Source organism: Chiloscyllium punctatum, chromosome 20, assembly GCF_047496795.1.
Source record: "Chiloscyllium punctatum isolate Juve2018m chromosome 20, sChiPun1.3, whole genome shotgun sequence".
In the NCBI taxonomy this organism is placed as follows: domain Eukaryota; kingdom Metazoa; phylum Chordata; class Chondrichthyes; order Orectolobiformes; family Hemiscylliidae; genus Chiloscyllium; species Chiloscyllium punctatum.
Genome location: NC_092758.1, coordinates 32,450,380 through 32,464,942, shown reverse-complemented (window position 1 = coordinate 32,464,942; position 14,563 = coordinate 32,450,380). Strand labels below are relative to the sequence as shown.

The following is a 14,563-nucleotide window of genomic DNA, read 5'->3' as shown; positions in this document are numbered from 1 at the left end:
TGCCACGTGACAGAGAGGCAAAGAATAGGGAGAGAGTGCAGTTGAACACGTGGCTGCAAGGATGGTGTAGGAGGGAGGGCTTCAGATATTTGGACAATTGGACTGCATTCTGGGGAAGGTGGGACCTGTACAAACAGGACGGGTTGCACCTGAACCAGAAGGGCACCAATATCCTGGGGGGTAGGTTTGCTAGCACTCTTCGGGGGGGTTTAAACTAATTTGGCAGGGGGATGGGATCCGGACTTGTAGTCCAGCAAGTAAGCTAGCTGTGTGTCAGGATGTCCAAGACTGTAGGGAGGCTGTGGAGAAGGTAGCACTGACAGGGAATACTTGCGGACACAGAGATGGGCTCAAGTGCGTATACTTCAATGCAAGGAATATCAGAAATAAGGTGGGTGAACTTAAGGCGTGGATCGGTACCTGGGACTACGATGTTGTGGCCATCACGGAAACATGGATAGATGAGGGACAGGAATGGCTGTTGGAGGTTCCTGGTTACAGATGTTTCAGTAAGATTAGGGAGGGTGGTAAAAAAGGAGGGGGGGTGGCATTGCTAATTAGAAATGGTATAACGGCTGCAGAAAGGAAGTTTGAGGGGGATCTGCCTCTGGAGGTAGTATGGGCTGAAGTCAGAAATAGGAAAGGTGCAGTCACCTTGTTGGGTGTTTATTATAGGCCCCCCAATAGCAGCAGAGATGTGGAGAAACAGATTGGGAAACAGATTTTGGAAAGGTGCAGAAGCCACAGGGTCGTAGTCATGGGCAACTTCAACTTCCCAAATATTGATTGGAAGCTCTTTAGATCAAGTAGATTGGATGGGGCGGTGTTTGTGCAGTGTGTCCAGGAAGCTTTTCTAACGCAGTATGTAGATTGTCCAACCAGAGGCGAGGCCATATTGGATTTGGTACTCGGTAATGAACCGGGACAAGTGATGGGCTTGTTAGTGGGTGAACATTTTGGTGATGGTGACCACAATTCTGTGACTTTCACCTTGGTTATGGAGAGAGATAGGTGCGCACAACAAGGAAGTTTTTACAATTGGGGGAAGGGAAATTACGATGCTGTAAGACAGGATTTGAGGAGCATACATTGGGAGCATAGGCTGTCAGGGAAGGATGTGGTGGAAATGTGGAACTTTTTCAAGGAGCAGATACGACGTGTCCTTGATATGTATGTACCGATCAGGCAGGAAAGAAATGGTCGTGTGAGGGAGCCTTGGTTGACGAGGGAGGTTGAATGTCTAGTAAAGAGGAAGAAGGAGGCTTACATAAGGTTGAGGAAACAGGGTTCAGACAGAGCAGTGGAGGGATACAGGATAGCCAGAAGGGACCTGAAGAAAGGGATTAGGAGAGCTAAGAGAGGGCATGAAAAATCCTTGGCGGATAGGATCAAGGATAACCCCAAGGCATTCTATGCGTATGTGAGAAACCTGAGAATGACGAGAACGAGGGTAGGTCCGATCAAGGACAGTGGTGGGAGACTGTGTATTGAGTCGGAAGAGATAGGAGAGGTCTTGAACAAGTACTTCTCTTCAGTATTTACGAACGAGAGGGACCGTATTGTTGAAGAGGAGAGTGTGAAACGGACTGATAAGCTAGAAGAGATACCTGTTAGGAAGGAAGATGTGTTGGACATTTTGAACAACTTGAGGATAGACAAGTCCCCCGGGCCTGACGGGATATATCCTAGGATTATGTGGGAAGCAAGAGAGGAAATTGCAGTACCGTTGGCAATGATCTTCTCGTCTTCACTGGCAACGGGGGTGGTACCAGGGGACTGGAGAGTAGCGAATGTTGTGCCCTTGTTCAAAAAAGGGAATAGGGATAACCCCGGGAATTACAGGCCAGTTAGTCTTACTTCTGTGGTAGGCAAAGGAATGGAAAGGGTACTGAGGGATAGGATTTACGAGTATCTGGAAAGACACTGCTTGATTAGGGACAGCCAGCACGGATTTGTGAAGGGTAGGTCTTGCCTTACAAGTCTTATTGAATTCTTCGAGGAGGTGACCAAGCATGTGGATGAGGGTAGAGCAGTGGATGTAGTGTACATGGATTTTAGTAAGGCATTTGATAAGGTTCCCCATGGTAGGCTTATGCGGAAAGTCAGGAGGCATGGGATAGAGGGAAATTTGGCCAATTGGATAGAAAATTGGCTAACTGGTCGAAGTCAGAGAGTGGTGGTAGATGGTAAATATTCAGCATGGAGTCCAGTTACAAGTGGAGTTCCGCAGGGATCAGTTCTGGGTCCTCTGCTGTTTGTAATTTTTATTAATGACTTAGATGAGGGAGTCGAAGGGTGGGTCAGTAAATTTGCAGATGATACAAAGATAGGTGGAGTTGTAGACAGTGAGGAGGGCTGTTGTTGGCTGCGGAGGGACTTAGATATGATGCAGAGCTGGGCTGAGGAGTGGCAGATGGAGTTCAACCCTGCCAAGTGTGAGGTTGTCCATTTTGGAAGAACAAATAAGAATGCGGAATACAGGGTTAATGGTAGGGTTCTTGGTCAGGTGGAGGAACAAAGGGATCTTGGGGTCTATGTACATAGATCTTTGAAGGTTGCCACTCAGGTGGATAGAGTTTGTAAGAAGGCCTATGGAGTATTATCGTTCATTAGCAGAGGGATTGAATTCAAGAGTCGTGAAGTGATGTTGCAGCTGTACAGGACTTTGGTTAGGCCACATTTGGAGTACTGTGTGCAGTTCTGGTCGCCTCACTTTAGGAAAGATGTGGAAGCTTTGGAGAGGGTGCAGAGAAGATTTACCAGGATGTTGCCTGGAATGGAGAGTAGGTCATACGAGGATAGGTTGAGAGTTCTCGGCCTTTTCTCGTTGGAACGGCGAAGGATGAGGGGTGACTTGATAGAGGTTTATAAGATGATCAGAGGAATAGATAGAGTAGACAGTCAGAAACTTTTTCCCCGGGTACAACAGAGTGTTACAAGGGGACATAAATTTAAGGTGAAGGGTGGAAGGTATAGGGGAGATGTCAGGGGTGGGTTCTTTACCCAGAGAGTGGTGGGGGCATGGAATGCGCTGCCCGTGGGAGTGGTAGAGTCAGATTCATTGGCGACCTTTAAGCGGCATTTGGATAGGTACATGGATGGGTGCTTAATCTAGGATAGAAGTTCGGCACAACATCGTGGGCCGAAGGGCCTGTTCTGTGCTGTATTGTTCTATGTTCTATTATGTTCTATGTTCTATTTGGTCTATGTTAGGGGAAATTCTTTGTTCCTCTGATTCACCTCTCTCTTTTGTATTATATTTCTTGGAAACAGTTTTTGAAACATAGGAGCATTAAAAATGCAGGCACTAGATTAAGACAACTTTGTTGTAATTATGATTTGGAGATGCCGGTGTTGGAGTGGGGTGTACAAAGTTAAAAAAATCACAAAGTTAATTGGAAGCTAGTGTGCTTCCAATTAAACCTGTTGGACTATAACCTGGTGTTGTGTGATTTTTAACTTTGTTGTAATTAATTATGATAACAGAATAAAGTTCTGTGATGCAACAGCTTTAAAGGTTTGTTTGGGAAACTCATCTGAAAGGCAGTTGTGTTATCCAGGGTATGATAAACTATATTCTGGAGAAAAGCATTGCATTGCAGTGTGTTTAATGGTACAATGCAGCTGTATTTTATCATTCAATGCATAAACAGCTTGGTCATAGAAGTTCCCCAAGGTCAATAATTGGATTCCATGTTCTTGTGAGAAGAGGAAATAGGAAGAAGACAGTTCAAATTTCAGATAGTGTACCTCCCAGTGGCTAGTTTAATAGCAAACTATAACCAAGGCACCCACCCATTCTTCACATTGTAGAAAATATTGTCGTGAGAATCGGACCAGCAAAATGAAAGCAAAAATGTCTCTCTAAAGTAGCAGTAGTTACGAATGAATAATGGGTAATAATAATTGACTGAACTGTTTTAATGGATTACTGACTTCTGACAATGTAAGGAGCTGAATTAATATTGATTGACATGATCATTAACCCAGCGTGTTTCAGTTTCGGCTATGTATTGCAGTCAGCTTGTAACACTGGCATCAGCAACTCCCCTAGGCCTAGCATTCAATAAAGGCAGCACACCAAACAAAGGATGGAGGTGAGAAAAGATAGAATGTCTAAAATAATTCCAATTTTTTTTTTGACATTTAAATTGTGATCTCAATGTGAGACTGCCACTTTTAAAGACAATTTAAAATTCTAATTCCTCAACTACTGTCAGACCCTCATCCCTCCCGATCTGTGGAATTTTCTCCAAACCTATAAACTTCCAAAGGCAGAGAGCTGGGATAAAAGGTTCTAAGGCAGAAAGTTGGGATAAAAGGTTATTTTTCGGAATGGCAGCCCTGCAGTGTCCCGCAGGGTTCAGTGTTGGGGCCACAGCTGTTGGCATTATATATTAATGATCTGGATGAAGGGACTGGGGGCATTCTAGCAAAGTTTGCAGATGATATGAAGTTAGGTGGACAGGCAGGTAGTACTGAGGAAGTGGGGAGGCTACAGAAGGATCTAGACAGTTTGGGAGAGTGGTCCAGGAAATGGCTGATGGAATTCAACGTGAACAAATGCGACGTCTTGCACTTTGGCAAAAAGAATATAAGCACAGACTACTTTCTAAACGGTGAGAAAATTCGTAAAGCCAAAGTACAAAGGGATCTGGGAGTGCTAGTTGAGGATTCTCTAAAGGTCAACATGCAGGTTGAGTCCGTGATTAAGAAAGCGAATGCAATGTTGTCACTTATCTCAAGAGGGTTGGAATATAAAAGCACCGTTGTGCTACTGAGACATGATAAAGCTCTGGTTAGGCCCCATTTGGAGTACTGTGTCCAGTTTTGGTCCCCACACCTCAGGAAGGACATATTGGCACTGGAACGTGTGCAGTGGAGATTCACACGGATGATCCCTGGAATGGTAGGTCTAACATATGAGGAACGGCTGAGGATCCTGGGATTGTATTCATTAGAGTTTAGAAGATTAAGGGGAGACTTAATAGAGACGTACAAGATAATACATGGCTCGGAAAGGATGGACGCTAGGAAATTGTTTCCGTTAGGTGAGGAGACTAGGACCCGTGGACACAGCCTTAAAATTAGAGGGGGTCAATTCAGAACAGAAATGCGGAGACATTTCTTCAGCCAGAGAGTGGTGGGCCTGTGGAATTCATTGCTGCAGAGTGCAGTGGAGGCCAGGACGCTAAATGTCTTCAAGGCAGAGATTGATAGATTCTTGTTGTCTCGAGGAATTAAGGGCTACGGGGAGAATGCAGGTAAGTGGAGTTGAAATGCCCATCAGCCATGATTGAATGGCGGAGTGGACTCGATGGGCCGAATGGCCTTACTTCCACTCCTATGTCTTATGGTCTTATGGTCTTTGCATTAATCCAGTTCGAATGTTTTGCATCCCCAGCTTTCATCGCTTCACCACTCAGGATGATGGCATCAGCAACATTTTTTTATATGAATGCTAAATTCTGGTATTTTCTACCTAAGCCTCTCCAACATTCTACTTCTCTCCTCTTTTTAAGACATAGTTTAAAATCTACTTATTTGATTGAGCTTTTCATCCCCCGTCTTAGTATTTTAATATTTCCTTATGTGACTCGGTATGAAATTTTGTTTGATCATTGCTTCTGTGCGATACCTTAACAATATTAAATGGAAGTTGTCATTATGTCTAAGTCTCTGATCAATGACTATCAATTAATAATTACTTTGTTTTGTGCATTATTGTTTGTGTTCCGTGTTTCTATAGCAAATGGAGGTGAAATTCACATTAACAGTGTGCGTTACGAAGATACAGGGGCATACACTTGCATTGCAAAGAATGATGCAGGAGTTGATGAAGATATCTCATCGCTTTTTGTCGAAGATTCAGCTCGAAAGACTCGTATGTCCAAAATGCATTAAACCACTTTTTATTGAATTCTGAGCTAATTCTCTGCACAAACAAAGGTGGAAATACTGAATCTTGATCATATTGATTGTTACCATGAGAGACCTGAGTATCATAGTGAGTTAGAACACAGCTCTATTCTTTCCAGTAGGCTGGTTGAAAGCCTTCTGTCTCTGTTTGAAATGAATTTAGAAATGTTTCTCTGATCATGAGTCCACAGGATCAATTGATATAAAATTAGAGTTGTCAGTCCCAACTAGAGATAATTTAAAAGAGCTGATAGAGGCATAGCACAGCGGCATGTAGCACAGTGGGATATGTAGAATTTCAAAGCTGATGGTGTATGAGCTTAACAACCAAAACAACTCGACATCAAAGTATTTTTTTACAAATTTGAATTTAACAGGTTCAGAGGAATATAATCACTACCACTAACACAATAAATTAAGGAAAAGAAAGTCTTGGCAAACTAAAAGTCAGAGTCACAGAGTCTAAACTTCTGACTCCATGGGCACTCCTAATAGAGACTTGCATGATGTGGGCAATGCCGAGATTTGTGGCATCATCTGGCAAGGACCAACCTGACGTCAGGAGCAACTGGCTCCATCTTTCATGTATCTGCAGAGAGGCATGACGATTTTCTCACTCGGCAGTAATGAGTTGCCAATTAAGTGGATTATTGTTTGTTAAACAGCTTATTAATGCCTCAGCTTGCCTCAGTTATATTCATTTTACTAAGTGCACTGAACAAACTAGACATCAAGAATTCTCGACATGGAAATCAGAGTGGGTAGCTAGTAATGTCAGCTCACTGCTGTTTAGAAAACACAGATCTGCATTGCAGGGCGCACTGGCAACTAGCACTGAAGGCTGCTGCAAAGAGATGTTGCAAACAAAGATTGGATTGGATCAGGCTACATCTTCGAGCTGCTTGCTTGCTCTCATAGCTTTTGCTCGCTTACAACCTACCCACATGCTAATCAGCTTTCCAGTTGCCTTGCCATGCTGTGCCAATTAGCACAGTCACGTAACCAGGTACCCTGTCTTGCTGGCCAATAGTGTTTGGTTATGAAGGACAGATATCTTTTTGTATGCTAGGTCAATCTCACATCTTGCGCCAGCTGCTGACACAGTAAATACACTGCATGTGCAGCAAGCAAGCAAGCCATCTCTCAAAGTCTCAGGGGAGTAGACCTTACTGATGTGCATGGAGGCACATGTCAGTCAGGACGTTCTGGTATCGTAGGTCAATGGCAGTCTCCTTTACAAGTCCAAGGGATTGGCGACAGTCAGGTAACCAGTTGGGGTGTTTTAGGGTCAGGGGTCCATGCTCTGTAGTCTGGGCAGTGGTTCATGGTAAGTCCTGTGATTTCACAGAGGCCAGTCTGGGGAGAGTAAGACTACAGCACTGGGGAGATGCACAGACATCAGTCAGTGGTCTGGGCGCTTCTCACCCAGGGATGTCTGGTTAGGTCACTCAAGGAGTTCGGCCACTGTTAGTCTGTCAGGTCAATGCAGATAAACTAATGAGAAAGAGTGTTTGGGTCAGACCTGGGGTCATGGCGATGCTTCAGAGCCTGTTCATTGGGATTAGGAGCTGCAGGCTGAGAGTAAAGGTAGATAACAGTTGTGAAGTGGAAGCTGCATTTGTAAGGGGAGGAATATTGGGAAGCAGAATTGGGATCAGTATTCCAGGAACTGCGTTTGGTAAGGTAGCAATAGTACTGGATGAATGGGATGCCGTAGAAGTATGGCAGGGTGTTTGGTAAGATGTGGCAAGAAACCTCATTAGATCTTGTAGCAAAAAGCCCTCCAAAGGCCAATGCATCAGGGACTGAGCCATGCAAACATAAGATGTAGCCCATTATCTCGAAACAGAGACTGTGCTAAATGACAAAGCAAATCAAAAGTAAAACAAACCTTGAATTTCCAGCTGTGGAAACAAAGCACAAATGCAAGGGAGAGATGCTGTGAACATCCAGGTAGGGGCAAAGCGAGTGAGTGATATTATTGTGAGCAAACAGTCCAGAAGTGCATTCTGGTCTAATCCCTGAGCTGGGTTTATGTCCCTGTGTGCACAGTGTCCTTGCTGCAACATTGTAGTGATCATCGCCACTTTGGTGCAGCATTGAAGTGCACAAGCATCCTGTAAGTGGATTAGAGGTGTACGACGATTGGGTTCTTAGAGGTTGGCATGTGGCCAGTGCCGAAGGAGTACGCCCTGAAAGGTTAGTGCTTGGTGTCCAACATGGTGGTCATTCAGAGCAGGTGGTGAGCTGAATCTGTCAGGTGATCACTCTGGACTCCATGTCAAGTTTTCTTGATGTCTAATATGTTCACTGAGATTGTTAAGATGGATATGATTAGTCAGGTTGTCAATGACAAGCAATGATGCTCTGTAACTGCGAATACCTGCCAAGTGAGGAACTCACCAGACAGCTTCTGAAAAGCATTAAAGAATGGAGCAAAATGCTCCTAACATTAAGGTGGGCCTCAGCAACCACTGATTCTGGCACAAGTTCATAGAAAGGCTTAGAAACATTGAAGAAAGAAGCTAGAATAGGCCATTTGGCTCTTCAAACATATTCTGCTATCCAATATGATCATGGCTAATCATCCAACTCAGAATCCTATTCCTGCTTTCTCCCTATACCCCTTGATCCCTTTAGCTCGAAGAACTATATCTAACTCCTTCTTGAAAAATTCTGTTTTGGCCTTAATTGCTTTCTGTGGCAGAGAACTCCATAGGGTCATCATTGTCTCAGTGAAAAAGGTTCTCCTCATCTCAGTCCTAATTGCCTACCCTTTATCTTAAATTGTGACCCTTGGTTCTAGACTCTTGATCATTGGGAACATTCATCCTGCATTTAAACTGTCCTTCCTTCTTCATGAAGGGCTTATGCCCGAAACATCAACTTTCCTGTTCCTCAGATGCTGCCTGACCGGCTGTGCTTTTCCATCACCACACTCTTCGACTTTGATCTCCAGCATCTGCTGTCCTCACTTTCTCCTGTCTTCATAAGTCAGTACTACCATCCCAGGAATTCATCTGGTAAACATTTGGCTCTGCTCAGAGAAGGAGACCGAAACTGCACACAGTACTCCAAGTGTACTCTCAGAGGCCTAATGCAACTACAGCAAAACATCCCGGCTCCTGACTTAAATCCTGTCACTATGAAGGCTACATACCATTTATCTTCTCCACCACTAAATGCTTACTTTCAGTAACTGATGTACAAGCCAGCTACCACATTTCACTCCCTAATAGGGTAAATAGGAGGATTAGTGGCAGAAGAGCCATTTGGCTTTAAAAGAAAACTCCCTACCAAATTCAAAATTGAGGTTTGATATGAAGCTGACAATGAGCATTGTGCCTATCCCACGTGGCATGAGAAAAAGTTAGTTGTCTCAACAAACTCCCAAACTTTATGTTATATTTTAAATAGGTTGACTTTAAGGGTCAGAGACAAAATTATACTATTTGACCAAAGAAATCACATCGTGATGATAAAAAGTGGCATTAAAAGCTAAGGCTGTGACAGCTGGTTAGTGTCTATTAGACGACACTGAAATCAGGCAGTCATGAAAAGAATTTCTCCTCATGGTAAATCCTCCTCATCTACCTGAGTTCAGTGATGCAGCTAGAACTACAATCAAGATTAGTGCTATGACCCATATTGAAGCATAAAAACCTCAAAAGAGACACAACATTTCAGGAGTACTCTCTCTCTCTCTCTTTAAAAAAGAGCCACAACTGGGCTAACTTAAAATAAAGGAAGTTTACAAGTATAAAGGGCAGATCCCATTTAATAAAGTACAGAAAGAAAATACCAAAAATTCTGCTTTCTATAAAAGCCTTAGCTATGTCCTGTCATCAGATTTCACCATCTTGCCTTCTAAAATAGTGCATAAACAAACAAAAAAAGTATACATGAAGTCATCACCTCTTTTTTGGTGAGAATTCCACCTAGAGATTCAAGTTACTATTTTTAAAATGATGCACAAACCAACAAAAAAACGCCACACCAATTTGTTTGAAAAAATAAACAGAAAACATTACATTACTCTGCAGATTTTTATTCTGGCATTTTAAAGTGTGTGAAAACGTGTGGCATTGGCAAAGCACAGCCAGTCAGGCAGCATCCAAGGAGCAGGAGAATCAATGTTTTGGGCATAAGCCCCTCTCCAGGGATGGATGAGTGTGGCAGAGATAGAAAACAAATATCTCGCATGGATTGGCAAGCCATTGACGTTCTGTCAAAGCTTCCATTATTTAGGATTAAGCTTCAGTTCCTGGGTCAACACACAACTGTTGAAGAAGACAGGCAATCAAACTCCTTAATTAGAAACAGAAAGAGCTGGAGAAACTTAACAGACCTGGCAGCATCTGTGAAGAGGGAAGCAAAGTTCATGTTTCAAGTCCAATTTAATATTTCATTGGACCTTCAGGATTTATTCAATGCTTTCTGTTTTTATTTCAGATCTTGCATTTCAGTCAAATTTCATATACCTTTGGGAAAAGAAGAATTTAAAAGAGTTAAATCCTTTGTTATTTCTAATGATGACATTAAAGATCCTGACAAAACTTTACTGATTTTTGTAGACCAGCTTACGTTTCAGTCAACAGCCAAGTAAAATATTTGATTAATTTGTTAGCAAGTGTTGTTGCAAAAGCGTACAATGTAATTTAATCAACTCAAATTTAGCTGAAAGGCTCATGGAAATGGTCATTTTCTTTCCACCTATTAATTCCTTCAGAAAAGTACTTCTATATAAACTTGAAGATTATACTAATAAAGTATTGCTTGAAGAACAGGACTCAGTTGAAGCAAATGTGGCTAGCTAGCAACACCTTCAAGTGCTTTACTTGACAAAAACTATTGTGCCAATCAACAGCTTCAACAGACCATCCAAATCTTATATGTCATGTGGCTTGTCTCATACCACCAATTCAGTGCCTAGCATTTCATGACATATGCAAGCTATATTCGAAAAGAAGTCATTGAACTAAAACATGCAAGGAATCTAATTACCTTAGGAAACCCAAAGTCCAACACAATTCTCTATTTCAGCATGTGAAAAAGAGTCAGCCAACCATGGTACGTTAGAAGCAATGTCTTGACAATGGAAAGATAGAGAAGGTTCAAAGTGGAATTGATACATACAAACCAAAAAAGCAAACAGAGTTTGAGAAGAGCCCAGCACAATTTTCACAATTCTATCCATCATATTAACGCAATCGAAGAAGTAACTGCAACATCACAGACCGAGGCAGACAATTTGATACATAGACACCATGAGAAAAACGTTTATCCCTATCCAAAGGATATATGCCTAAAGGAACGGCCAACTTTCAGTAAATGCTAATATTGACACTGGTGCAACTACAAACACCTAGGACAGAAATGACCTAGGACACTCAAGGAATTTAATCTTCAAAGACAAATAGCAAATCTATCAGCATTAAATCAAGAGATGCTAAAGCATATTCATATGGATCACAAGGTGCAGAAAACAAGTGATTATAATGACAATTAATTGCAGCACACCTACGGACATTGATCAACTAATCTAGTTATGTGAAACCTCAACTCCATCAATTTCAACAATCAAGAGATTCTCTCCCTCTGCATGATACACCTTCCAAGTCATGGTGCACAATTGCCACTGATATTTTTCATGTCCATGGATTTGATTACATTCTGATGACTGACTACACTAAATCTCCTTTTGTGCGACAAATCAAAGATCCCATGAGCTCATCAGTTCTGGATACATTGACAGTCGCCATCAGTATGCTTGTTATTGCACAAGAATTTTATCTGACAATGCTTTGTAGTGCATTGTTCCAAGATACAACACTTCCTCACTACTCACAGTCGAAGGTTTCACAGAAGGCACTGCCCATACTGTAAAATGCATGATAATTAAATGTAAATTGACTTGCCGAAATCTTCACAGAGCAAAGTTAGATCCATGTGTGTTCTTGGAAGCATCTCTTCTGTTCCTGGTGGAGAATCAATGTTAAGTACAGTGACCTAACTGATATCTCTTTATCAAATTACACTCGTCAATTCTCTCAACTACTCTTTTCACCAAGATTTTTCTCCTTTGTGAAGGTGCAAATTGAATACACCAGCCCTGCATACACCTTCCACTTCCATAAATATATCCCCTCCTTAGGTTCATAATAATTTCCAATCTTTATTTTCTGAACTTTTCACAATTTATACATCGAAAAATACTTTTCAAATTCCATTTATTTTTGCTGCTGGGCTCTTCTCAAACTCTCTATTTGCTTCTCTGGTTTGTATTTTTCAATTCCACTCTGAACCTTCCCTACCTTTCCATTGTCAAGAAATTGCATCAGACGTACAATGTCCCAGATATCACTACAACAATTCATGGATGTGTCCTGAACCACCAGAAGGATAGACAAACAGAAATGGTGGCATATGGGTGCACAGTCTGGCAGAAGCGGAACATGGAGTCTTCCACATTGACTCCACACCCCATATAGTCTCATTGCGTGACATCAAGAGTGGACAGGTAGTCTACTACTGTTTACCACCTACTGCTCTCCTTCAGCTAATGAATCAATATCACTGCACATTGAATGTCATTTATAAGAAGCAAGAGTGGCAGAGCACGGAGTGTACTCTGGTTGTGGAATTTCAATGTCCATCACTTAGAGTGGCTTAGCAGCTGGCTGAGTCCAACAGGACAGAGTGACTAGACTGGGTCAATGGCAGGTGATGAGGGAAACAAGAGGGGAAATCCTACCTAAAGGGTTCTTACCAATCTACGTAACACATATGCATCATTCCATGATAGGATTGGTAGGAATGACCACTGCAAAGCCCTTGTGTAGACAAGGTCTCCTCTTCACAAACAGGATATTGTCCATTGCTCTGTGTGGCACCACTGCCATACTAGATAGGACAGACTTTGGAATAGATCTAGCAACACAAAAACTGGGCATTCATGCAGTGCTTTGGACCATCAGCAACTGCAGAATGTATTCAACCACAATCTGTAACTTCATGACCTTGCAAATCCCACCAAAGAGTGTAGAAGGGAATGTCAGAAACCACATCAGGCATACATAAAAATGGTGAAATTACAACACAAGATTTTTTTTGTGTGTGTAAAAGCAGCATGGAATTGGGTGGTGGAGAAGATAAACATTTACGCATCCAACAGACTGGATGTCACATCCAGTCATCAATGGTGTTGGACATTAAACAACTCACTGGAGGTAGAGGGTCCACAAATATCTCCATCCTCAGTGATGGTGGAGTCCAGTGCATCAGTGCACAAGACAAGGTGTTTGCATCTAACTTCAGCCAGAAGCATCAAATGGATTATCCAGCCCACCCTCCTCCTGCTACCTCCAACATCACAGATGTCAATATTTAACCAATTTATTTCTCGATGCAAGATATACAGTCATTGAATCATACAGCACAGAAACAGACCCTTTGGTCCAACCAGTCCATGCCAAATATATTCCCAAACCAAACTAGTCCTACCTGGCCCATATCCCTCCAAACCTTTCCTTTTCATGTATCGACCCAAATGTCTTTTAAATATTATAATTGTACCTGCATCCACCACTTTCTCAGGAAGATCATTCCACACACGAACCACCCTCTATGTAAAAAAAAATTGCCTCTTAGGTCTTTTTAAAATCTCTCTCCTCTCACCTTAAAAATGTGCTCCTGGTTTTGAAATCCCCCATTCTAGGGAAAAGACAACTACCAGTAACTCCATTGATACCTCTCATTATTTTATAAACTTCTGTGAGATCATTTCCCAATCTCCAGTTTAAAAAATCCCAGACTATCCAGACTTTCTTTATAACTCAGACTTTGCATACCCAGCAACATTCTGAGAAATCTCATCTGAAACCTCTCCATCTTGATCATATCCTTCCTATAACTGGATGACCAGAACTGGACACAGTATTCCAGAAGAGGCTTCATCTGAACATGTCTTCCCAACTCCTATACAGGTCGTTCTGCTGTAATGCATGTTTTGTTAATGTGAATTCAAAATAACCTGTTTGATGAACTATTGACATTGCCTCTAAAGTGCAAACTTTTAAACTTACATTGCCAACACTTTGGGTGCTGCTTCTAAAGGCTGATTTTTCTATAATGCAGGGTTGCACATAGAAGAACTGTCTATACTCAAAGGACTGAGCAATAAAGGCAAATGTGCCAAACACGTTTTTAACTACCTATCCATACGTGATGCAAACTTCAAAGAATTATGTATCTGCATAGGTATCCCTGTTCTACAACACTACAAGGCCGTACCATTAATTATATAAGCCCTATCTTTATTTGTTGTACCAAAATCAAGGGCAATTTGGAATGGACAATAAGTGCTAACCTAGCCAGCAGGGACAAATCCCATCAATGATTTTTAAAAAATGTTTCCCTCTTTGACCAACCTTTGGTCACATTTCCTAATGCTTGTTCCTTTGGTTCAGAATTCTTTTTTTCTCCAATTACATCTCTTTGATGTGCTTTAGGACATCTTTGCACATTTACAGTGTTACATAACTTCATGTTGTTGTTAATGTTAAATTGAGTAACTCAGTGGAGTTAACACTAATCCAGTTGGTCAGGTGCTATATTCACAAGTTACCAGGTCTGCAGAAAATTC

General features: G+C 41.9%; 1 protein-coding gene across 2 annotated transcripts in view; it reads left to right on the top strand.

The window, feature by feature from the left end:
• LOC140492012 (follistatin-related protein 5-like) overlaps window positions 1-14,563 on the top strand; it is a 563,483-nt gene that overhangs the window by 507,831 nt on the left and 41,089 nt on the right. For both annotated transcript variants that reach the window (XM_072590618.1, XM_072590617.1), the window contains exon 10: window positions 5,750-5,884. In XM_072590618.1, coding sequence (XP_072446719.1) covers window positions 5,750-5,884 — 135 coding nt within the window. The remainder of the gene's footprint in view (window positions 1-5,749; window positions 5,885-14,563) is intronic.